The sequence below is a fragment of the Cajanus cajan genome, chromosome 2, assembly GCF_000230855.2.
Source record: "Cajanus cajan strain Asha chromosome 2, NIPB_CcT2T_4, whole genome shotgun sequence".
In the NCBI taxonomy this organism is placed as follows: Eukaryota; Viridiplantae; Streptophyta; class Magnoliopsida; order Fabales; family Fabaceae; genus Cajanus; species Cajanus cajan.
The window spans coordinates 73,991,580-74,015,820 of NC_138518.1; the positions used below are offsets into that span (position 1 = coordinate 73,991,580).

General features: G+C 31.2%; 4 protein-coding genes across 4 annotated transcripts; 3 read left to right on the top strand and 1 right to left on the bottom strand.

Annotated features, from left to right (window-relative positions):
* Positions 1-1,651: 1,651 nt before the first annotated feature.
* On the top strand, positions 1,652-7,237 carry LOC109803351 (bifunctional 3-dehydroquinate dehydratase/shikimate dehydrogenase, chloroplastic). Its single transcript, XM_029272350.2, has 10 exons — positions 1,652-1,726; positions 2,072-2,287; positions 2,826-3,172; positions 4,128-4,191; positions 4,300-4,408; positions 4,504-4,647; positions 5,422-5,570; positions 6,067-6,229; positions 6,363-6,407; positions 7,185-7,237. Exons 1-9 carry the CDS (start codon positions 1,667-1,669, stop codon positions 6,401-6,403), a joined length of 1,293 nt encoding a protein of 430 aa, XP_029128183.2. The 5' UTR covers positions 1,652-1,666; the 3' UTR covers positions 6,404-6,407; positions 7,185-7,237.
* LOC109803352 (nuclear transcription factor Y subunit A-7) lies at positions 7,090-8,931 on the top strand. Its single transcript, XM_083069894.1, has 5 exons — positions 7,090-7,141; positions 7,185-7,321; positions 8,195-8,296; positions 8,381-8,545; positions 8,746-8,931. Exons 1-5 carry the CDS (start codon positions 7,090-7,092, stop codon positions 8,929-8,931), a joined length of 642 nt encoding a protein of 213 aa, XP_082926020.1.
* A 985-nt stretch (positions 8,932-9,916) lies between these two features.
* LOC109803527 (uncharacterized) lies at positions 9,917-12,750 on the bottom strand. The gene is made up of 5 exons (XM_020365141.3): positions 12,231-12,750; positions 11,530-11,967; positions 10,670-11,293; positions 10,367-10,494; positions 9,917-10,284 (listed from the first exon to the last, which is right to left on the bottom strand). Exons 1-5 carry the CDS (start codon positions 12,615-12,617, stop codon positions 10,281-10,283), a joined length of 1,581 nt encoding a protein of 526 aa, XP_020220730.1. The 5' UTR covers positions 12,618-12,750; the 3' UTR covers positions 9,917-10,280.
* A 4,841-nt stretch (positions 12,751-17,591) lies between these two features.
* Positions 17,592-20,405, top strand: LOC109804146 (indole-3-pyruvate monooxygenase YUCCA2). The gene is made up of 4 exons (XM_020365931.3): positions 17,592-18,895; positions 19,309-19,557; positions 19,737-19,859; positions 20,000-20,405. Exons 1-4 carry the CDS (start codon positions 18,209-18,211, stop codon positions 20,186-20,188), a joined length of 1,248 nt encoding a protein of 415 aa, XP_020221520.1. The 5' UTR covers positions 17,592-18,208; the 3' UTR covers positions 20,189-20,405.
* The last annotated feature ends 3,836 nt before the right edge of the window (positions 20,406-24,241 follow it).

The window sequence follows — 24,241 nt, forward strand, 5'->3', positions numbered from 1 at the left end:
ATTCACTTCATTGTTTTTTCTCTTTTTTATTTATCGTTTAAAAACTTTAACAAATCAAAATCTTCTTTGTACACTTCATTATTTATTTATTTAATTTTAATTTTTCTAAAAAAATTAAGAGACATAAATCCCTACCTGCAATTAAATAATACGTTTATTTGCGCGTTGAATATCATTATTATCTCATTAAACCTTATATACATTTTTATTTTTATTTTTATGTTTAAAATTGGTAGGACGGGAATACTTACTGTAATGGTATTCCTTGTTAGCAGATTCTAACATTATGCAGTTAAACAAAAGTATTTAATGTTATTAGTAGTGTATAAGGCACGTACAACTTAAAAAAAAAAAAAATGAATGTTTCCAATTCTTTAAACAAAAATGAATATATTAAAAAACGTATTACTACCGATCAAGAAAGCATTCCTCTTACAAAAATATCTTGTCAATTACTAGTAATATGTAACATTTCTCCTATTTCGGATGAAAACATGTTAAAAAAGTAATCAAAATTTTAATTAAATACTAAGATACTAATTAATTAAATACGAGATAATTCACAATTGAAAAAATCAATTCAAGATTTTTAACCGTTAATTTAAGTGAGTGATTTTGATAGGTTTATTGGTGAAGAAGAAATTTTAAAATGAACACGTCTTAAAAGTAAATAAATTAAATTATGTTCTTTTTTGGCAGGAAATAAAATAAAATGAAAAAATATGTTCTATTCACCTATTTAATCAAATAAAAAAAGAAAACGTACTTATTGTAGCTGATTTTCCCCCTTTACATTACTAGTAAGAATAAATTCATAATGCAAAGGTTAACCTTGAGCCAACATTTATAATAACATTCTCTTTTCTCTATTTATTAACTTTTATTGGTATCTACAAAATAACCAAAAAATTCATCTCTAATGGTGATTTTTAAAAGTAATTTATTAAAGTTCTTATTTAACTTAAATAAGTGTTTGATACTCAATTTTTTTTTTTACCTTTTTGAGAATTTATATAAAAAATGTTATTTTTTTCGTGTTTGATTTGTTATTTAAAAAATATTATTTTTAAAAAATATTATTTTTTGATAATGATTTTTGTATAGGCTTATTACAAAATGATTCTCATAGGAGAGGTAAAAAATTAACTTTCTTGAAGTAAAATTAAAATTTTAATGCAATAAAAATATCATATTATCTTTATTTGTTTATTTAATGTAGTAAAAAATTGTAATTCTCAGATAACATTTATGATGTGTTTGGGAGAGGGGGAATAGTTGTGGGAAATGGAGGAGAATATGAAATATTTGTTTTGATGATAGGAAATAATGTGAAATTTGTGATTGTTTGGTAGAGTGAAATTATGTGAAAAATAAAGAGAAATTAGTATTTTTAAAAATGTATTTTACATAGTTAAATTTTTATGTAAAAATATATTATTTAAACAATTACTCTTTACTAACTAACTATTTAGACAATAGTGTAACGGGTAGTCTTATCCATGCATTTTTTTGTGGAAAATTTCATACAAATTCACCCTTAAGAAAGTAGAATTAAATCCACATGGATCCCACCACAATGTGCTTGCAATGGCGTGGTTTGTTTAGTATATTATTATTATATTCTATTTCTCAAGTGATACACTCTTAATTTACTAGTTTCACTTTCATGCATTGTGAATCACTCATTCATCTTGATGACGCGGGAGAGAATATATGTATCCCAACGGTACCTTTTGATTGTTTTCTCTATTGTTTTATTTTTATGGTTGAATTTAAATCTGTGATTCTCATGGAAGCACTAGGATATATCTCATCCTAGTAGCATACAGCATTGAGTAAACTCAACTGCAGGTTGAATTGCTGTAACTTTTTTCTAATATATTGATATTGATAATCAAAGTAGTATATATAAATATCAGATAGTGAATCTGAGGGAAAATAATTTGTTTTTCTTGGCTATTTAAACATTTCCCCTCATTTGATTAAAGCCAGATACTGTCTTCATATTATTTGCTATATGATGTCTGAACTATGAAAATGAAACATTTATATTTCTGCCATATCTCCAAAGGTAGCGCATCAGTTATTTGACTCTATACGTGGGAAGTCATTCAAAACCAAGGTCATTGTTTCATCTCACAACTATCAGCTTACTCCTTCAGTTGAGGATCTTGGCAACCTTGTAGCAAGAATACAAGCAACGGGGGCAGACATTGTGAAGATTGCAACAACTGCCTTGGACATCACTGATGTAGCACGCATGTTTCAGATAATGGTGCATTCTCAAGTAAGGCGTGTATGTTCGGTAATTGAAACTTTGAACAAAATTTTAACTCCATATACACTTTGTCTTTTTATTTTTATAAACTATTGACCTTATACATTAGCAAATTTAATTAGTGTATGGTGAAGACGAAATTGATAGGAAGATCAATTGAGGGAGAGAGGTCAAAATTGTTGTCAAGGTGCATATCTGAACTTTGAAGAAATAGGGGCCAATGCAATGGCAACCAATGTAAATTTAGTGAAATGTTTTTCTCAACAATTTAAAACCATGTAATGATGGTAGTAGAAAGAATTTGTGCAACACCCTGCCTTTGCATACAACTATCCAATTATTTCCAATACATTTGGACTATTTGAATATCTCATATGTTAATGCTTAAAACGTAATGTTGTTAATTTCAAGTCACATGACCCTTCAAGAAATGACCCTCTGGTTCTAGTTATGTTTTGATTGGTAACACTGAAATTTATTATTACTATATTGAGGCTTTCTGTATGAGAATGAATAATTTTAGCATAACTATTGTTTTTATTTCCAGGTTCCTTTTATTGGACTTGTTATGGGTGATAGGGGATTGATTTCTCGTATACTTTGTGCAAAATTTGGTGGATATCTCACTTTTGGTACCCTTGAGTCAGGAGTAATTTCAGCTCCTGGTCAACCTACGCTTAAGGATCTATTGTATCTATACAATTTGATACAACTGGGGCCTGATACTAAAGTATATGGGCTTATTGGAAAGCCTGTTGCTCACAGTAAATCACCCAAATTGTTCAATGAAGCATTCAAGTCAGTTGGTATTGATGGTGTTTATTTATTTTTATTGGTGGATGACCCTGCCAATTTTCTCAGGGCTTATTCTTCAACAGATTTTGTGGGATTCAGGTTCCAACTCCTTTTGAAGATTTTTGAATTTTTATAATCTAATTTTAGATGCTTTTTCTGTGGCTGCTATGGTCACTTTATGGTAACATGTTCTAGTGTCTTTTTTGTAGGATAGAAATCTTTTCTCAATTTTCTAAAGATCTATGTATGCAAAATAAGCTATAAGTCTACTGTTTGGTCTTTTGTGGCTTGGATTATTGATATGTTGTTATACCAAGTGTTGACTGTTGAGGATATTTAAAATAAGTTTACTATTCCATTTTGTACCATTTCTGACATAGAAAGGGTTGTTAAAGTATTTTAACAGCTCAAGCATTTATTTGACAAATCTAATAAGTATGTAAAATCTTTTATGCCTTGTCATAAAATCGTTTAATGATTAATTCGATTTGAAGTTGGAATTTGTGACGCCTGTTCCATGTTATTTACATAACTGTTTGAGTTGATGGATATTTCTTTAACATTTCTAATCAGTTGGCCAATGACTGTAGTCATTGTAATGCGTTTGGTATGCCATTCTGTTTTACACAATTACATATATATATATATATATATATATATATATATATATATATATATATATAATTAGTGCTATCTATTTAGTTGAGGCATATACACATAATTTTAGTCCTTTCAAATCTAGGTGTCTATGCCCTAGGCGTATGCAAGTAAGAAGAGTTGAGCAGTTGTGAAGCTGTTTCTTTATATTATGTAACACGTCAACCTTTGCTTAAATGCTTAAGTTACCTTATATATGTGTTTCTTAGTTTTCTTCCCTTCTATTAATATCTTCTATAGTTCTATACTTCTATTGTTGAATTCATTCTCATAATTATGCATTTAAACCCTTTTCTTTTTTCATCATTCTATTTCAGTCAATTTTTTTTTTTCTGAGTAGGATAGTTAAAACTCTCAGGAAACTACTTGAGTTTGATCTTTAGTATTTGTATTTCAGTGTTACCATTCCTCACAAGGAGACAGCACTTAAATGCTGTGATGGGGTTGATCCAGTGGCTAAGGTAATGGATTCACTTTGCACTACAATGTGTGTTTGACAATCTTGGATCGATAATTAGAAATGTTTTGATTCATTTTTTCTAAATTCTTCAAATTGGTTATGAGCACAGTCAATAGGAGCTGTGAATTGTGTTATAAGAAGACCAACTGATGGGAAGTTGATTGGGTATAACACGGATTATGTTGGTGCTATTTCTGCAATTGAGGATGGGTTACGAGGTAGTTGTCATGTTTGGTGCCTATGCAATTCTGCTGTATTGTTGTCAGTAACTGTTATTCTGAAGATGGTGTATACTTCAATCATTTCTTGACAGGTAAACAAAATGGTAATAGCACAGCTGTTTCGCCATTAGCTGGTAAGCTGTTTGTTGTTATTGGGGCTGGTGGAGCTGGGAAGGCACTTGCTTATGGTGCAAAAGAGAAAGGAGCAAGGGTTGTGATTGCTAACCGCACCTATGGTGAGCTTCATGGTTTATTTTTTCCTGCTTAAAGTTGAATCATATTGAATTGTGATAGTTTCTTCCTGGCCTTTGTTGACAAAACACCATATGTAGGAGATAGCCGACAATGTGATCAATTCTTAATATTGGTCTTAAGGATGAGAAATGTCTTCATGAGACATTTCTGGTCCAGAAGAGAAAAGTCATTTTAGTAAAAGTTACATTTTGGGCACATTTACAGTGGTTTGAAGCATCTCAATTATTTGCTTTGGGTTTTATTTCTTCTGATATCTAGATCATGAGCTGAACAAAATAACTTGCATTCTGTTAATAGTAATGTCTAACCTGTTTTGCTGTTCATCTTTTGTTTACCCTTGTGTGAACTTCTGTACTTTTTCCTGTTAACAGTCCTCTCTTAAATAGTAATTCCCTTTTTAATATATTTTGTATTCCTTTCATGTTAGTAGATTTGTTTGTTTGGTTCATTATGACTCTCATGGATGCAATTTTTTTATTTAAGTTTTGGATAATCGCATATGTGTGTCTATCTATGTTAGAGTGAGAGAATCAATTAGTTACTGGTATATAATCGAGGAAATGATTTCTTACTTACAAAGCAGTATTAAATTACTGATATATTGTATGATGTTGCTTGTCCCTCTAATAAGTATATTTCATTCACTGTATAGGCATATATAGCTTTTCTAACAGAAACAATCTTAACTATTATTTCCTGTCGTCTGTTAATCATATTTAATGACATATTATATTTATTTATTTATTCATATAAAGACCGTGCCAGAGAACTTGCTGATATAATTGGAGGAGACGCTTTAGCGCTTGCTGATTTAGGTAATTACCATCCGGAGGATGATATGATTCTTGCAAACACAACATCAATTGGAATGCAACCAAAAGTTGATGAGACACCTATTTCTAAGGTTTGCTCCTTTAATATGGATGTGCCATACCAATTAGGGCCTTCAGGCCTTGAAATATTGTTGGTGGAAGTTTTGAACTTAATATGTAATATCTACTTCCAGTTTGGCAGTTTGCTAATGAAGTTGGATTTCTATTCAGATGAATTATGATTATTGGTGTATGAAAAGGCCTATTTCATGACTTGATCTCACTAAAATTATTTTTTATATTACCGTTTGATTATTCCTACTTAACAGAGTAGGGAATTGATATGATTAATTTGCCAAAATGCTTCTAAAGTCTTATCTGTGACTTTGACCTTTTGGTTTGACATATCAATGCACTCAGGATTTTTTTATTCTATGCAGTTGAATTTAACTTGAACAAAATGCCAAAGACTTGGCCGGCAAAAATATTCTCATTCTTGTATGAAGGCACAAAATCTCATGATATTGAACATGAGTAAGTTGAAATCTAGAGAACCATTTCATTCATTTTTTTTTTTGTTTTTTGCAGTCTGCTTTGAAATATTACTCCCTGGTTTTTGATGCTGTCTACACGCCCAAGATGACCAGACTCTTGAAAGAAGCAGAAGAATCAGGAGCCACTATTGTAACAGGATTTGAGATGTTTTTGGGGCAAGCATATGGACAGTATGAGAATTTCACTGGATTGCCAGGTAAGCTGAATGTAAAAAAATTTAATGTACCGAGTTTCATGTAATTTTTTGATCCTGGTTCCCTGGTCTATACCTTATTAATCCAATTGATTTTGAAATCTCTCATTTCTTTGATTCTATTTTGCATTTGCAGCACCTAAGGAGCTCTTCAGAAGAATTGTGGAAAACTATTAAGGAGGTTTGCAAGCCCTAACCTCTATCCAATTGATCTTGTTTTTTCACGTGTTGAAAGCTCTAAGTTTGCTTTTAGTTTATTACTCCATCCCTTCCGTCTTATCCATGCATTTTTTTGTGGAAATTCTGTTCTGTAGAGGATGTTATCTTTAACCAGAGTAGTGTGCATTAATAATAAATCTTCAAGATCCTAAAGCCCTGTTCTGTAGCAGGGGAAGTTATCTTTTAACCAGAATAGTGTGCACTAATAATAAATCTTCAAGATCCAAAACCGCCAACTCATATCATGCCCCCCCAAATAAAGCCTCACTCCATGCCCAAGGAAAATAAAATAAATACATTACAAAGAATAATATATAAAGCTCATTTTATTTGACGGATTTAGCATAAAAGTTCCATTCGAAGAATATACCTTTTTTCTCTCAGTTCCTTTCAAACTAAATATATTCAACAACCTCTGTTTCCTTTAAAACTTACAAACTGAACATACATCTGGAGCTTGTGTTCCAAGTGGAGTAGATACTTCTGCATTCTGGTTGTGCCGTTGTAGTACATGTGGAGTAGAAAATTTTCTCTTGCCAAGTTTCATGGCCCTTTATTTATTAGGTTGACTTCTAGTTATTTATCTTATTAAAAAAAATTAGCTTGTCTTCCATGCTATCTAAAGTTGTGTTTTTCTTAAAGTGATGCATTTGACTTGTCCAACTCACCGCCCCAACCCCAAAAGAAAGTACGAACGTTATGTCTGAATCCTGAAATTATTTAACTCACTGTTTTATAGATAATGAAGCTGATGCACAGCAGCAGTCAGAACCACAAATTCAGCCTTTATCTGCAAATGGAATTTCTCATGCAGGTATTGGTACTCAGGTTGTTCCGTATGCAACACCTCCACAGCTTGGAACTGGACATGCTGTGGTATGAACTTCAAATTTTAATAGGCTATCTTTTAATTGTCTTAGTAAATAAGGCCTATTGGTTTGCCATCCTCGGTGCTTTCATTGGAGCTGGTATCTTAATATTTAACTATTTCAAAATGCTTGGGAATGTTTTGTTTTGTATGGGCCATAGCCATTTTATGCCGTCAAACACTTCTTACCTGTTATCGTTACAAGAGATATACATATTTGTTTTACCATTGAAGAAATTTGATTCTGAATAGTCTAATATATTGTCATGATAAAATTTGTTAGCCCAAGTTTGTTCTTGGTTTAATTTTTCAATGATTTAGCTTATAGCACTTGTCTGAACTGTTAGGTAGGAATTTCTCCATGTGTCTCGAGTCTTAATAAACAAAAATGAAGTTATTTTTAATTATTATATGAAAGTAATACTTGATGCTGGGCTTTAAAGTTTTAGAAACTGCTAGGGCTCTTGGTGTAGAGCCTGGGATGGCTTAAATGAAGACTTGTAATCTGGCAAATAGTGTTGTTTTTCTCTGAAGTTTTGCCGTCTAAGTAAGTTTCTTTAGCGGTTACGTTTGGTGATGAGGTTATTTTCTTGAAATAACCAGAATTTTTTTATCCTGGCAATTGAAGGTTAATGAACGATTGCCTGAGCAAGTGCTGGTGCCATTTTCTATGTTGATGTGATATCAAAGAAGTAAGAAGTGGCTGCTCAGACTTGGTCAGGCAATTGAATCACTTTCATGCCCCCTGCCCTTCCTGGACATATTTTTTATTTTTTTTATCTTGCTACATAGCTGCTGGTTTTTCTGTCTCCCAGCATATTTTACAAGGTAAACTCTGTTTTCACTTTACTGATTTTTGCTGCTTATGTCTCTATTTGAAGGCACCGCCCACTTACCCATATCCAGATTCGTACTACAGAAGTATCTTTACTCCCTATGATGCACAAACTTATCCCCCACAACCCTATGGTGGAAATCCAATGGTACATTCTAATTTTTTTGATGTTTGCAATATTGTGGCTTCTTGTTATGATTCTCATATTATCGAATTATATATCCTGGGTCAGGTCCATCTTCAGTTAATGGGAATTCAACAAGCAGGTGTTCCTTTGCCAACTGATACAGTTGAGGAGCCTGTGTTTGTCAATGCAAAACAGTATCACGGTATATTAAGACGTAGACAGTCCCGTGCTAAAGCTGAATCAGAAAAAAAAGCTGCAAGGAACCGGAAGGTATATCTATCCCTATCCGTTCTTACGTTCCTTTTTAATGATGCCAAAATTTGATTTAAAAAAAGATAATTATTAAAAAAAGGAAAATGAAGGGATAAAGGTTCCTAGAAGTTGTGCTGTTAGCTGCTAACTTCTTGATGTTGATATTTTGTGTGTGGCTCTATGGATTCCCTTACTTGACCTTTAAACAAATGTTTCAGCCATACTTTCATGAACCTCGACATTTGCATGCACTAAGGAGAGCAAGAGGATGTGGAGGTCGGTTTTTGAATTCAAAGAAAAATGAGAATGAGCAGGATGAGGTTGCATCAGCTGAGGAATCACAGTCCAATATCAATCTCAATTCTGATAAAAACGAGCTTGCGCCATCAGATAGAACATCCTAAAACTACAGAAATGGTGATGTAGACTGCAGGGATCTGTTGTGTATATCTATGTAAGGAGACCGATCTCCAGCCACCAGCATCCCCGGGTATCTCCTTATCATTCATTCTGGCACTGTACAACACCATAGGTATAAGAGTATAGGTCGTGTGGTAGGTATGATAGGAGGGTGCAGTATAAAACAAGTAAAAATGTAAATTGAAGTGATTTAACTAAATCTATCCCCAGCGTGGTCCTTTGTAGGTGAGATTTTTATTGTGTGGGTTTTTCTATGTATTAATTGGTGCCTCGGAGGAAAAGTAGATCATTCGAAGCCATGTCTATTTGGTTAGATTATGTTTATTTAGCTTGTGAGACATTAGCTGCTGTACCTCTTGATTTGTTGTTATAAAGGAGGATTGGAGATGGAAATAAAAGGCTTCACATTTGTCGTAATATGAATGGATTTTAAAAGCAAGCACACACAAGAGAACAACAGAACATGACATAGAAAAGAAAACAAAATCCAATGAACACAAAAGGCAAAATATATTGGGAAGCGAATAATAAAGAATCCAACAGAGAATACTTTCGATCCCTATCTATCGAGTGCTTTGAAAATTGTCGCTGACCAAAAACTCATTTTAATAAGTATGACTCAATATTTAATGTTGTCTTGCTCGCAACATAGTCGCTTATTTCACACAAATTTGATGGGAGATCTTCATAAATGACCAGAATGACCACGACGAGATTGGAATCAATGGACACCATAAGCCCCCACCGATATATGATTTTGTGGAGGTGAGGATGACAAAATCCAATTATTACAACTCTATGCTACTCTATTTCTTTACAAGTCAGTTTTTATTCTTAATAGATATGATCATCCTCAAGTTTTATATTGTTCGTGTCATATTTCTTTACAAGTCAGTTTTCATTTTTTTAGAAAGGAAAATCACTTCATAATTCTAAATAGCTAAATTAGTTGTTACATACATCATAATATATTGGCCAAAAGGCATAAAATATAATTGATAGCCATAGCCTTTGTTCACTAGACCATATAAAAAACAAAACACAGAAAGATAATTAAAACTATTTGCATAGCCCCTGTATAACTTAGGCCAAAACAAAAGCCACTAAAACACTCACCTCAGCAAAAACAAAATAACTATTTTTGCTTAACCTTTATGTATAAGAATAACAAAACTCTGAGCACGTTTTTGTTTGGGCAAAAAGACTCGCAAAATTCCCGTGCAATGTTCAAGTGGCAAAACTGTCATGATGTACGAAGACATCAAAGACCTCACAAGCTTCACAGAAGTGGAATAGCAGACACGCGAGTGAGAAGCCAGTACTTGGAATTAACTTATCTACAAAGATAAATCAGCAAACGGAACACATAGTTACCAATTTTTGTAAAATACCACGTCAATTTACTATTTGAAAACTTACATAAGATGAATGGAAGAAGGACCAGACACAGCAGCAGCTCTCTGTGCTCGATGTGCTTCACATTTATAAAGCTCTTTCATTTCTTTTTTCATGCGACGCGCCTCACGGCGTTCCTCCTTGACAGCAGCCTGCAATACAACATAGCCATTACTGTCAATGTTGTACAGTAGCAGTAGTAGTGGCCACATAAAAGCCAAACATAAACGTTGTTATTATTCTCGGGGAAACAACCGGTAAGTCTCAAAAAGAAGTCGAAAACAATTGCATGCATAAATGAAGCATCATAGTTGATGATTCAGATACCTTCCGTTCTTTCTTCTCCTCCTTTGACTCAAGGCCATGTTGTTTTCTCTTAAACTGTTCAGTTCTTTCGATGCTCGGGCCTTTAGCCTTTTCAGTGGTCGGTTTCCTACCACTAGGCAAGAAGTCTACGGGGAGATTCTGTTTTCCTCTAAGGGATATTATTTGACTAGAGGAACTCAAGGCCGCAGACACAGTTTCAGCCAATTTCTTTTTCCTAGATACTCCAGGCGCTTCAATCTTTCCAGGGTGGTTATCTAAATTAGAGTACGTCGAAACAATAGTCTCACAATCCCAAGCTTCTGATTCATCACTACTTTCTTGTACAAATACAACATCCTTGTCTTCATCTTCAACTTCGTACTCCTCAGCATATTCCTTGCAACGGCGAATTACATCAGCAGCAGGCTCCTCTTGTTCCTCATGCGGGGCATCTTTATTCTTCAATAAATCTGCAGGAACCTTATACTTATCATCATCAAGTTCTAGATCATCCATCACATTGTTGTTGAGAGAGCGTTTAAGCTTCTCAGCAAGGGACACATCTTCATCAGCTTGATAATTTTCATAATAATCATCACCATCATCATCATAGTCATCATCAGATCCATATTCTTGGCGTTCAAGCTATAACAGAAATATACAGAGAATGAGAATCTTAATGGCAAAAAAGTTCAGCAGCAGTCAATAAAGACATTATAATTGCTAGTACAATAAAGGACAAAATTTGGCAAAGGCATCCTCCTGAGGTACCAGAAACAAAGAGGCTCAACATACTTGATTAAATATTATAATTAGTAAACAGAAAGCATCAATGAACCAAAATAGACAGCAAATAAAATATTATGAACAGCTGAACTCACCAAATCAAATTGTTCATCCAGCAAACGACGAACTCTTGGCTTCTCACCAACACAGTCCACTCCTGGTACACCATCTGTAGCCCCATCCAAAGGTACAAAGCCATCTGTAACTCTGGAATGGGCAGAAACTTGCAGTGCCTGCCCATTGTTTTGGTTTCCATTTATCACAGATTCCATAGCGAAATTCATTCCATTGCATACACGATCCTTCTCTTCATCATCTTCATCTAGATTGGCCCTGACAACAAAGTCTTCTTCCAAATCTTCGACATCAGAGCCCAACCGTGACACATCGCTATCATCAAGCAATGCAGCCACTTCAGGATCAACCGCTTTCTGAATCCTTACACTGGTAGTCTTGGATGCAACACTGTACAAGGAATTCTCCTCAGGCTCTCCACCAGCCTCAGAAATTTGCAACCTCGAAGCATCATACGCCTAAACTCACCATCAACAAAAAAACATAATTAATCAATTCCCAATTCAACATATAACCAAGCTATTTAATCATCCCTTCAATCCATCCTCCTCACAGTTCAAACACTAACTAACTCAACGAAACAAAAATCACTTAGGTTCTGAAAACATTGTTCTACTATTATTAACACGCTTATGAATCAGTAAAAAAAAACTCCAAAAAAAAAAACTGTTCCATCTAAAAAACAACAAAATTCAGATTAAAAGATAAAAGGAGGGAGCACCTTAACATCTCGAGGGAGGTGCTGAAGCTTGAACTTGGGGTTGTGAAAGAAGGAAGAACCAGCGCCAGTGTTCTTGATTTCCCTTAAGTGACTCAAGTAGTTGTAGCCATCATCCGGAAACCCTAGCTCGAGAATCTCGCGCCTGACGTCCTCCGGCAGCGGACCGCCGTCGAGTCCGGCGCCGTATTCGTCGTCGTCGTCGTCGCCGTCGTCAGGGGCGTCTTCGTAAATGGAGTCGGCAGCGACGGGGATGGAGACAGGGTTGTTGTCGACGCGGACGAAGACGCGATCGGAGTGGGAGAAGGAAGGGTCGGAGGAGTCGCGAGCGATGAGTTGGAAGGTAGCAGAGTTCTTCTTGTCGATGAACTTCTTCTTCCTCCCTCCCATTGTGCCTTCCAAGTGTTCGACGAAAGGTCACACAGTGTTCGTGTGTTTGCTAACGGTTGCGTTGCGGCAGTGTTGTTTCTCGCAGCGCGCTAGCTATGAATACCAGAACCAGGACATGAACCCTAGCTTGGGTTATTTTTTATTTGTCATTTAAAAGAAAACAAAAATTATATAATAAATATCATTTCTACAATTAAAATTTATAATTCATTTCTCAATATTAAACACGAAAGGTATCTTGCCTGTATTTATATAATTAGAATTTTTTTAGCTTTTTATATATTTTATTTTTTTATTTATTATAACTATTTATTAATTAAATTTTAATATTTAAAATAAATCATCAATAAAAAAATCTTTTGTTATAATATAAATTGATTATCATAAATTTAATATATGATTTATATATTTAAAAATATATATTTATATAAATTTTAAATATAATTTATATATTCAAATATAATATTTATTTTTATATAATTTATTATAATTTTTAGTTATATATAATAAACATTTAACATGTATAATAAGTTAAAATATTAAAAAAAATTAATATGTAAATTATATTATAATTCAAATCTATATTAAATAAATAATTTATATTATATTATAACTAGCGGAGTCGAGGCACTTTGTGCCTCTATATGTATTTTATTTTAGAATTTAAAATAATTTATTTATAAAATTTTAAATTAGTTGTTATATATATATATATTGATTTATTTATTTATTATAGAAATTATTAACATAATTTCATCCTAAAAATTGAATAAAATTGAGAAAATATTTAATTTATTATTTTTAAGTTTAATTTTAATTTGTTTAAATGAGTAAACATAATTTAGATTAAAAAAATGACTAAACTTAATAATTTATTGTATAATTTTTTTATAATATATTTTGTAAAAAACTCAAAAGAAATTCAATTTCCAAGTAATAAATAAAAATAACTGTAATATAGTTTTAAAATATTTTGAATAAATTTATTTGATTATAAGTTTTAAAATTAATTTTTTTAATTTTAAAACTATTAAAAAATAAATGAAATTCAAAATTCAAAATTAGGCATAATTTAAATTTTATTTTTTAATAGGTTGAGAAAAATTAAATTCATTGTAAAAATAATGAAAAAATAAATAAAAATCATTGTAAAAAAGGACTAAACTTACATAACTTAGTTTTAAAAATGTCTAAATTTAATAATTTAATGTAGATTTGAAAGAAAATTTGTTGAAAAGAACTCAAAACAAATCAATTTTTCAATTAATAAATAAAAATAACTTTGATTTAGTTTCACAACGTTGATTAAACTTATTTGATTATAAATTTTAAAAGGAATTTTAAAAATTTAAAGCTATTGATAATAATTTAAAATTTAAAATTTAAAATTTAAAATTTTAAAAATTAAAATTAAAATTTAAAATTTAAAATTTGAATGTATTTAGTACAAATGATATCAAAAGCAAGGAAGCAAATAAAGAGAAAGGAGTTATAGTTTGATCATTTACTTAAAAAGAATGTAGTTCCACAACAAAGAAAAAAAAAAACTACCAAAGTAAGTGTGGGGAGATTTTGTGCGAGTAATCAAAAAGAAGATAGAGATAAAAAAAAAGTTGAAGAAGTGGTAGATGGATTGTTGAATGAGTTGAAGATTATACCAAGTCTTGATAGCACATCTCAACTCAAAGGAATTGATCGATTAACAAAAAATCTCAACAAAGAATATATATATATATATATATATATATATATATATTAATTAATTAAGAAAATAGAAAAGGATTAAATCATATGAAGCTTCTATACGTTTGAATAATACAACAATGTGTGATATATCGTAAATAATTTGTAATAATGACTTGAAAAATAGATATTGTTACTGTTAGCAAATTTTTAGTCTTTGCTATTGATTTATTTAGATATAATATTTATATTATCTCTTGTTTTTTTTTTAAGTTGATTTTAGAAGTTCTTAATTTATGTAGTTAGAAAATTCAAATTGAACATAGGTTATTTTATTTTTATTTTGGAAAGCTTTACACCTATTTGATTAAAATTAGTAAATAATTTTATGTTAATGAAATACAAATATTAAATTTTAATTATTTAATTTAAATAAAAGAAATTATAAATATAAATAATTATTTTATAATGAATAAAAAGATTTTATAAATAAAATAAATTTAATTATTTTGTTCAAATATAAAGTCTTAAAAATAAAAATTTAGTTATTTAATCAAAATAGAAAATAGAAAAGTCTAATTTCTTCATCCAAATAAGAAAATTTAAAAATCAAGAATTTTAATTGCTTTATCCAAAAAAAAAGCATATTAAAAATAAATAAATTTTAATTGAAACAATTAAAATTTATAAAATTTAAAATTTTTTTGAAATTCCTTTATCCAAACACAATCTAAGAAAAATGTTAATAAATGATATGTTTACTGGAAATTGGAAAAGTGGGTCGAAATCCATACTCTCGAGGCAGTTATATCAAGTTGTGGGTTTGGGCTCTCGTGGGTACTTGCTTTTGTCTAGTCGGACACGTTGGGCTGCATAGTGATACCGAGGGCTTGCATTTGGGCCTTAGGCCATGATGTGTTTCTTTCTCCATCTATTGACCAAAAACCAAGAGAGAGAAAAGTGGATAAACAAATGGATTTCTTTTGTTACTGTATATATCCACAATAATTGCTTTCAGATTAATTGACATGAAATATATTAGTCATCTCAAATCAAATAAATTGTTCCTTGGTACAATATTGATTAAGAGAGCATACCAATCATCTTCTTCTCTTTTTTATTTTTTATTTATTACATAAAAAGGTAAAAAAAATTCTTTAAAAAAAAGGTAAAAACTTTTCAAGGGTGTCAAACTGTCAATAGTTGTGTAAGTTCTTCTAATTATAAGTGATTCTAAGTAACTTACAAATATATATATTTTTCTGAATTGATCATAAGTAATTTTCTTGACTTTTATTTGAAAAAGAATGGGAATCCTCTCTCTTAGCTTAAATCAGGAGAGGATCCTGTTAGACATACTTCATTCACAATAAAATTTATCTATTGATTTTTTTTACACATCATTCTTTCCAACATTCTCCATTTCACTAATCACTCTCACTTAGAATTTTATTACACAAATACAACATTCTACATTTCGCTAGGTTTGAGTCATTGAGTAATGAATTTTGAAGCTCATGTTCCAAAACTTACATCGTGTAACATTTAGCTTCATTGTGGGAAAAGCAGAAATAAATAAACATGTACCGAATAAATTTTCTTATTTTCTAAATGGCTTGATTATGCCAACCATCTCCTATAATATGATATGCTACTAATATTAAGCACTTCATCTTCCGGTACAATAAATAGATAAAATTGTAAATAAAAAACTAAAATTGAATACCTTCAATCCATTCTTTTGCTTTTATATAATTATTATTGAAAGCTATTTTTGTAGATTCAGTTTTAGTCGTAAACAAGAAATTGAATGAAGTCAAAGAAGTGATTCGTTCCTATTATTGCTGAACATTTTCAATGATTTGATTCTTCAGCTAAATCATTCGATGAATATATATATATTCAGTGGCAAATGAGGATTGTCAAAATTCAAAGAGTACTGTTAGCTTCTTTTGTTTTGCATTATCTGGTTCTTAGAGAGTCCACCCAAGTAATCATATCATTTTTTGCTACAACTCTCAAACGTTGTTGGGATTTGTCTTATTGCTGCAAAACTGCTTCATTTTTTTTCACCCTTTTTACTTTTTATTTACCATAAGTTTTTGGATAATGGGTTGAGAAGAGTTCTCAATCACTAACTTGTTATTTGTCCTTTCCTTGATGTGATTTTATTCGTTATCTCAACAATAATGATGTTTAAAGTTAACATGACTATATTTAAAGCATTCTTTTTAATTTGATCAGATTGATTATTTTACTATATATTAAAACAGTCAAACAAATATAGAATCAACTGCATTGTTTTTATATACACTTTCAACAAGATATCTTAAATTTTCTTTAGGTTGTGGAAAGAATTTTGAGGTTTTAGTATGACCCCAAAACTATGAATATATTCGGAACTAATTGAAAGGGGAATTGTTTGGAAACATCTTTCAACTATCAAATGCATTTTTTTGGTTTGCCAATGCTAAACGCAATTCTTATGATGTGAACTAAACCAGCAACATTTGTGCAGCAATTTTAGCGTGTAACATGTTTAGGATTTAGGGTTTAGAGTTTATGATTTTACATTTATGATTTAAGTTTAGACAAAAATTATATGAAAATTGATGCAAAAGTAACTGATTATTGCTTTCATTAATTCACATCCAACCAAAATTAATGTGAACGCAAACATGTTAGTATAAGAGAACACCACAACCTATTATGTTTTAGGTGTAATTACACTTTTGTTCTTTTTATTATAATTAATGTGCGGTTCATTGTCTCCTAATAACTTTTTGCAGCAACGGAATCCCCTAATTTGTTTGATCTTTTTTTAGAAAATAAGGCCCTTTCAATCCATCATGCAATTACTAACAAAATTTTATTTTATACACGACATGACCCGTACTAAATTAACATTTTAATAGATACAACAGTGAGTTTAATTTATTTAAACCTCTAATATAGATAGATTAAGTATCAAATTAGATATTTAAACATAATAAATTGACGTGTTTAAGTAGGTTTAAATCACTAGTGGGTCATTAAGATGCTATACTTAATAAAGTGTAATATTCCGTACATAAATAGTAGGTCATATTGCTAACTTTTGTTAGTAATTGGATGATAATTAAATTGATGGAGAGATCTTTTCTAATTGAAAAATTATGAGATGTGGTTGCTGCAAAAGATCATCAAGGAACAAAAATTGAACATTAACCATATTAAAAAGAGAAGAGAAAAAAAAAACGACCGAACTTTTGCCGACTCCAAATACGTGTTTGTGTATTTGGTTTTTTTTGGGTGGTGAAAGTTTTGTTGTTAATGTTTGTTATCATTAACGCGGAGATGTCCCACTTATAAACCAAACCAAACTCCTTTAACACTCATTATCGGTCACCAATTCAAATATATATACATACATATATGTATACATGGAATCCACACCCCAATTCAAAATCCCTTTAACTAGATGTCTATTTGTTTATGTTTAGACTCTGTTGCTTCCTGCTTTCTCCTCCATTCAACAAAACCAAAGTTCAAACTCTTATCAGCCTCAGTTTATTAAAGCAAACCATGTTGATTTGATCTTCAGATCAATCCAACCATACTCTATCTCGAGTTTCAACTTCATGCGAAGTACTAATATGGTTTTGTTTTATGCAAAGTTTTAAAAAAAGGACTGTCACCTCAATTTCGGTCGCAACATCAAGTATTTGGAGTCTCTGCAACCACAATTGCGACCGCATTTACATGCAGATTTTCATCACATCAAGGATTGCGGAAAAACAGCAAAAGCAACAGCAACCGCAATTTAAAAACTTTGATTTTATGGTTTCACCTTGTAACGACGCACCCCATGAAGCTTATCCATGCTTCAAGTTCTTGAAATTATGAACCCCCTTTGGTGATGCTTTTTGATGGAGTACTTGAAGGAAGTGGAAGGAAAAAGTGTGCATGATTATATTGAGGTAAACATGGGAAAAATGAGAAGGTCTATAGTGGTGGCAGGACCAGTGATAGTTGGTGGTGGTCCATCAGGGCTTGCTGCAGCAGCATGTCTTAAACAGAAAGGCATTCCAAGCCTAATACTTGAAAGAGCTGATTGCATAGCTTCAATGTGGCAGCTCAAGACTTATGATCGCCTATGCCTTCATCTCCCTAAGCAATTCTGCCAACTTCCTCTAATGCCATTCCCCCAAAACTTTCCCTCTTATCCAACCAAACAACAATTCTTGGCCTACTTGAAGGCCTATGCTCACCATTTTGACATAAAACCAGCTTTAAGCAAGACTGTGGTAAGTGCCAAATTTGATCATAGATGTGCCTGTTGGAGGGTGAAGACTCAAGGTTTCAAAAAGGAGGAGACAGAATATGTTACTCAGTGGCTCATAGTAGCTACTGGAGAGAATGCTGAGGAGATTGTGCCCCAAATTGAAGGAATGACTGAGTTTGAAGGGCCTATCTTACACACTAGCTCATATAAGAGTGGTAGCATGTTTTGTGGGAAGAATGTTTTGGTGGTTGGATGTGGAAATTCAGGCATGGAGGTTTGTTTAGATCTTTGCAACCATAATGCTCGTCCATCCCTTGTGGTCAGAGATACGGTGAGTACACTTTAAACTTGTGATCTAAATAACATACTCAACATCTTCATATATCTCTAGCTACTACTTAGTAATATAATTAGAATTTAGTTTACACGTACTCTCATTAATAACAGATACATATAGATTTTACGTATGTTAAAAATAAGATTTTAATGCTTTTTTTTTTTTTTACAAGAAACTGAAAAAAAAGTTATAGTCACGGTCCATGCGCAAACGTGGTCAACAACCCAAAATCTTTGGTAGCATGTTATTTTCTGTCGTAGAAAAATTTTCAGTGGTTACGGGAATCGCTGGAAGCATGAAAAGATTATGGTCACTAGTCTCGTGTCTCTTAGAAAGGTTCTTGAGCAACTTTTAATTAAGATCTTTTTATTTTAAATTATAAACGTGATATTTTGTTTTGAGTGCAGGTGCATATCTTGCCCCAGCAGATGTTTGGGAAATCAACTTTTGGTTTATCTATGAGCTTGCTCAAATGGTTCCCCATACGTATCGTGGATAAATTTTTACTTCTAATGTCACATCTCATTCTGGGAGACACAGCTCAATTTGGACTTAATCGTCCCAAAATTGGACCTCTAGAGTTTAAGAACTTGTACGGCAAGACCCCAGTTTTGGATGTTGGGACACTTGCTCACATAAAAGGTGGAAAAATTAAGGTTGGATAATTTCTTCCTTTCTCAATCAAAGTCAAAGTAATTTTCGTCGTATTCTGGTTCTTGTCCTAATCAAACAAAACAAATTTGCCTTTGGCTTTAAGGTAAAGATTTAAAAGAAAAAAAAAGGCTTTTATATTTAGTTTTATTATTTCCAACATTATATTGTCTAATGTGTATAGGTGTGCCGCGGAATTAAACAACTAGCAAAGCATAAAGTGGAGTTCGTAGATGGAAAAACAGAGAATTTCGATGTCATCATTCTGGCAACTGGTTACAAAAGCAATGTACCCACTTGGTTGAAGGTACTTCCTTCAATAGTTGCTAACTTAATTTGGGGCTTTTGGCTAATTGGCTTAGTTTTGGCACTTAATGTCATCACTGACATGAATGAAATATGATTAGCACATAATGATTGGGAATTTTGAATTTTTTTGGTGACCAGGACAGTGACATGTTTTGTGAGAAGGATGGATTGCCCCGGAAAGCTTTCTCAAATGGATGGAAAGGTGAAAATGGCCTCTATGCCGTGGGTTTCACTAAACGTGGCCTGCTTGGTCTATCTATTGATGCAAACAGGATTGCTGAAGATATTCAACATCGCTGGAAAGCTGTTAACAGCCCGCGTGTGTAGGAGTTGATGGACTTTAGGATATATAAAGGAATATTACCGAGTGGATCAACTACTTTAAATACTCAAAAAAAAAAAAAAACACTGTTTGTTCGTATTAAATCGATCCAACTCGATTAAAATTGTCTCAGATAGTTAGACAAAGAATGATATCCAACGTAATGTCTTGTGCATGGGATGCATGTTTCATTCAAATATTACACCTACTATTCTTAATCTACATGTTATTCTTACTTTAAAAAATTACGTAAATTTGTTTTACGTTTTTTGTGTCAACTACACGATATTCTTAAAAACAACAAAGCAAAGAACATGCAAGAGAATCTAGTGTAATTTTAAATTAAGGAGGGTCTAGATGTAAAAGATAACACTGTAATTTTTTTCTATTCTAATAATAATGGGTCGGATTTTTACAAGATTATTTTTTATTTTACATTTTAATCCCTTAAGAAATTGTATTGATCGGGTTGTTTGTGATTGTAAACCAAACTGAACTTGGCTGTGATTAGACTTGGTGGTGGTGACATATGGGGAGGTTCGTAGCTGATGAGGTGTCTCATGGGGGCATTAATAGGACCTACCATTTAAGTTTTCGACGATGATATCAACTGGCAGTTGTGTTCGACAGATTTAAGTTGAAAAAGGGGAAAAAGAGAGGGGAGGGGGGTGTCCTAGGAAGCTTTGAGATCAAGCAATTTGGTGAATTTTGAATGGGAAAGGCAACCACTTTGGTGCTATTAAAATTGTTGGTGGTTGATCATGCGGAGGCATGGCAACGAGGCGAGGCGAGAGCGGGTTTTACGTTCTTGCCCCCGTCTCCAATACTTATTGGGGGTAAAATTTAGGTCTTTATCCCCGCTCTCGGCAGGGTTCGGGTTTCCTCGCCCTGCCCCCCGCCCCCGCCCCCATTCTTATTTTTTTTCTTCTTTTTTTCTTTTAAATAAATATGAACAATTTTAAAAAAATAAATAAATAAGTAAAATAATATAAATTTTTACATATAAATATTTCTAATTTTGGTTTATATATATATATATATAAATAATTTTTTAATTATATTATTAAGCGGGGCGGAGGCGGGAGCGGGTATGGGGACAGGGCGGGGTGGGTATTAACATTCTCGTCCCCGCCCCGCCCCCGATTTTATCAATCGGGGAAAATTCGAACTCGATAAACACGAGTTTTTTCCATTCAAATTGGGGTGAATTTGGGCAGGTACCCACGGGGGCGGGTTAGATTGTCATGCCTAATCATGAGAAGGAATGAATCAAGCGAGAACTATTAAAAAAAATAAATGGTAGAATAAATAAAATGAATAACGGAAACTAAAACAAATTGCTATGAATTGAGGTTGGGGTTTTTGAATCTAATGATGATTCAGAAGTTATGGTATGAAGATGACAAAAAGCAAGTTTGGAAAATCACTAAGCATGGAAGCCACAAAAATATTATGTTTGACAGGCGAGACACAATTAGCATTGGGCGATAATAGAGAGCAATTCGATCTTGTTCCGTGATCTCTTCAAAATTAAGTTGATTTTATTTAATGATAATTAAGGTGTGTTTTTTGATAAATAAAGTTTAAACATCAATTAAAAAAAAGCAATTTTTTATAAAGTTTTATTTTTTCTATTAATTTTAATAATTTTATAAAATCTTCATATCAAAATTTGTTTTAACACTAAGAATATGTTGGATTTAAGAGAATGTATCACATCTTGATGTTAGTGCATGTAATTTAAAAGTATCTACTATACAAGTTATTTAACTATATATCTTATTACATTATTGAATGTTATATCATTATATCACATTTAAATAACTTACTACATTTTTACTCTCACGAAAAAATTTTAAACAATTCTTGTATACGGAACTTTTTTATGGGTATGATTTATCATTTTTTTTTTCTTAATTTGATGGTGAAAAATATTTTTTTTTATTCTCAAGTTGTCATATAGAGTTTAAATTAAAAATATTCTTTGTAACATGTATACCGAGTTTAATGAAAAAAAATAAGATATATATAATTGCTTAAACATAAGGTTGTTATAGTCTAAGGAAGTAATATATTAACCTTGATTATTCAAAAAAAAATCTTTTCTAAAATCATCTTATACCTAAAGCAATAATATATATATATATATATATATATATATATATATATATATATATATATAACAAAACTACGAAATTAATTGGGTCAATTATCATTGTGAGGGGCTTTATCATTGTATTTTCACTTTAGTTTGGTTAGTTAAAGATGTTTACGTGGCAGTAATATGCGAATCTGTTTAGTTATAAGATAAAAGGAATTTAGTGAATTTTTTTACAAAATAAAAAATTCTTAAAAACACTTGTAATTTTAAAAGACTCTATTACATGTTTATACAATGTATGTATTGCCATATCTACCTAGCTAGCTAGTTTAATATTTTGAGACTAGGCAGCTAGCCTGCCTTGTTTTTCAATTTGTTCTCATCCCAGATGTCTATCGATTTGACTTTAGTTCTATAAACTATTAATCTCACATATTTAAAATAAATTATTTAATTTAAACAAAGTCAGGGGTTCGAGTCCTGCCTTGTGTATGCAGCTGCGTTAAATATTGGGTCAACTATCTCACTCTTTGAGGTGCCTCCAATGTAGCGAGGAGATTAGTCACTGCTGTCGGCGGTGGATACTCCAGGGACGAACAAAAAAAAAATTATTTAATTAAAATAACTATAGTTATTTATATATGATTATATAATCATGATTATTTTTCTTCAAGAGATGTTAATTTCCTTTTTTTTTTTTTTTAACTTGACAGCAATAATAATTTATGTATTTGATTATATAATCCTTGTTTTTTTTTCTCACATAAAATGTTTTGTCTTTCTGTATTTATATGTACAACTTAAATATTCTTTTAGTTCATGTAACATAGTTTTCATTTTTGACCTGCATAAAAAATCCTATTATGATCCTTTTAATATTTTTTTTTTGGCTCCTTGTTCCTGTTAAATGATCATGTGAATAAAAAACAAACCTAATGTTTCCTAAATAACAAAACTTGAAATAAAAATCTTCTGATATAAGAAAAACACGTAAAAAGTTAACAATTTTATAAGGAGGCTAAAAAAATTCGAAAATAAATATGATATTTCTTAAATATCAAGAAATTAGAAAAAATCTTTTAATATATAAGTGAGAACTATATATATAAAAAATTTACAATTTTATAAGAACCAAAGTATTAATATTTAAAACTAAAATGAATACCAATAATTATTAGTACAAATGGTTTAACATTTGTGTTTTTTAATCAAGGATCATATTTGATCTTCAATTTGAATATAAAGTTATAGTTAGAAATATTATTTTATTTCTATACAGGTTGACATGATGAAAATAAATTATACATCCTTATTAACCTAATAAGAAAACAAGAGTTAAAATGAATAAAAAAATTAAGAATAATAAAATAAAAATGACTAAAATCTTATTTAAATTTATATATATATATTTGTGTGTTTGTGTCGTAAATTAATTAAAACTTTTAGAATATAAAATTTGAGTCTAACTTAATTATACAAAACATGTCAAGGATTAAACAATTTAAGTGTAAAGTTTGCAGGATTAAATATTTCTAATTGACTTAATATATTCTAATATCAAATATCATATTAGAATATATATTTTAGACCTAATTCAATCATACAAAATTAATTTGTAAGGTGAGAGTTATTTTATATATATTTTAATTATTTTATTTTTAATCAATAAAAACTTATTTTTTTCAATTCAATCTCTCACAAGACTTATGCATGTATGAAATGGTATATGACTCTTTTAAAATAAATTTAAATAACTTTAATATCATCTTAAAATATAAAATTTGATCTCAACTCAATCATTACAAAACTAGTTTGTAAAGAGAGGATCATGCTTTATTAATATAGACTTTGACAATATTATTTATAGTTGATGTAACAGTTTGATAGGGGACCATAATCTGATATAAAACATCGAGAAAAGCTCTTGGAAAGAAAAATCCAACGGTTTGAAAAGAAA

Excerpts from the sequence above, each read along its gene's own strand:
- LOC109804146 (XM_020365931.3), top strand. The coding sequence starts at position 18,209 with ATGGAGTACTTGAAGGAAGTGGAAGGAAAAAGTGTGCATGATTATATT. Across the intron at positions 18,896-19,308 it reads CCCTTGTGGTCAGAGATACG|GTGCATATCTTGCCCCAGCA; the intron begins GTGAGTACACTT and ends TTTTGAGTGCAG. Across the intron at positions 19,860-19,999 it reads ATGTACCCACTTGGTTGAAG|GACAGTGACATGTTTTGTGA; the intron begins GTACTTCCTTCA and ends TTTGGTGACCAG.
- LOC109803527 (XM_020365141.3), bottom strand. The coding sequence starts at position 12,617 with ATGGGAGGGAGGAAGAAGAAGTTCATCGACAAGAAGAACTCTGCTACC. Across the intron at positions 11,968-12,230 it reads ACCTCCCTCGAGATGTTAAG|GCGTATGATGCTTCGAGGTT; the intron begins GTGCTCCCTCCT and ends TGGTGAGTTTAG. Across the intron at positions 11,294-11,529 it reads TGGATGAACAATTTGATTTG|CTTGAACGCCAAGAATATGG; the intron begins GTGAGTTCAGCT and ends TTTCTGTTATAG.
- LOC109803351 (XM_029272350.2), top strand. The coding sequence starts at position 1,667 with ATGCATTGTGAATCACTCATTCATCTTGATGACGCGGGAGAGAATATA. Across the intron at positions 1,727-2,071 it reads AGAATATATGTATCCCAACG|GTAGCGCATCAGTTATTTGA; the intron begins GTACCTTTTGAT and ends ATATCTCCAAAG. Across the intron at positions 2,288-2,825 it reads AGATAATGGTGCATTCTCAA|GTTCCTTTTATTGGACTTGT; the intron begins GTAAGGCGTGTA and ends TTTTATTTCCAG.
- LOC109803352 (XM_083069894.1), top strand. The coding sequence starts at position 7,090 with ATGCATTTGACTTGTCCAACTCACCGCCCCAACCCCAAAAGAAAGTAC. Across the intron at positions 7,142-7,184 it reads CCCCAAAAGAAAGTACGAAC|ATAATGAAGCTGATGCACAG; the intron begins GTTATGTCTGAA and ends ACTGTTTTATAG. Across the intron at positions 8,546-8,745 it reads AAGCTGCAAGGAACCGGAAG|CCATACTTTCATGAACCTCG; the intron begins GTATATCTATCC and ends CAAATGTTTCAG.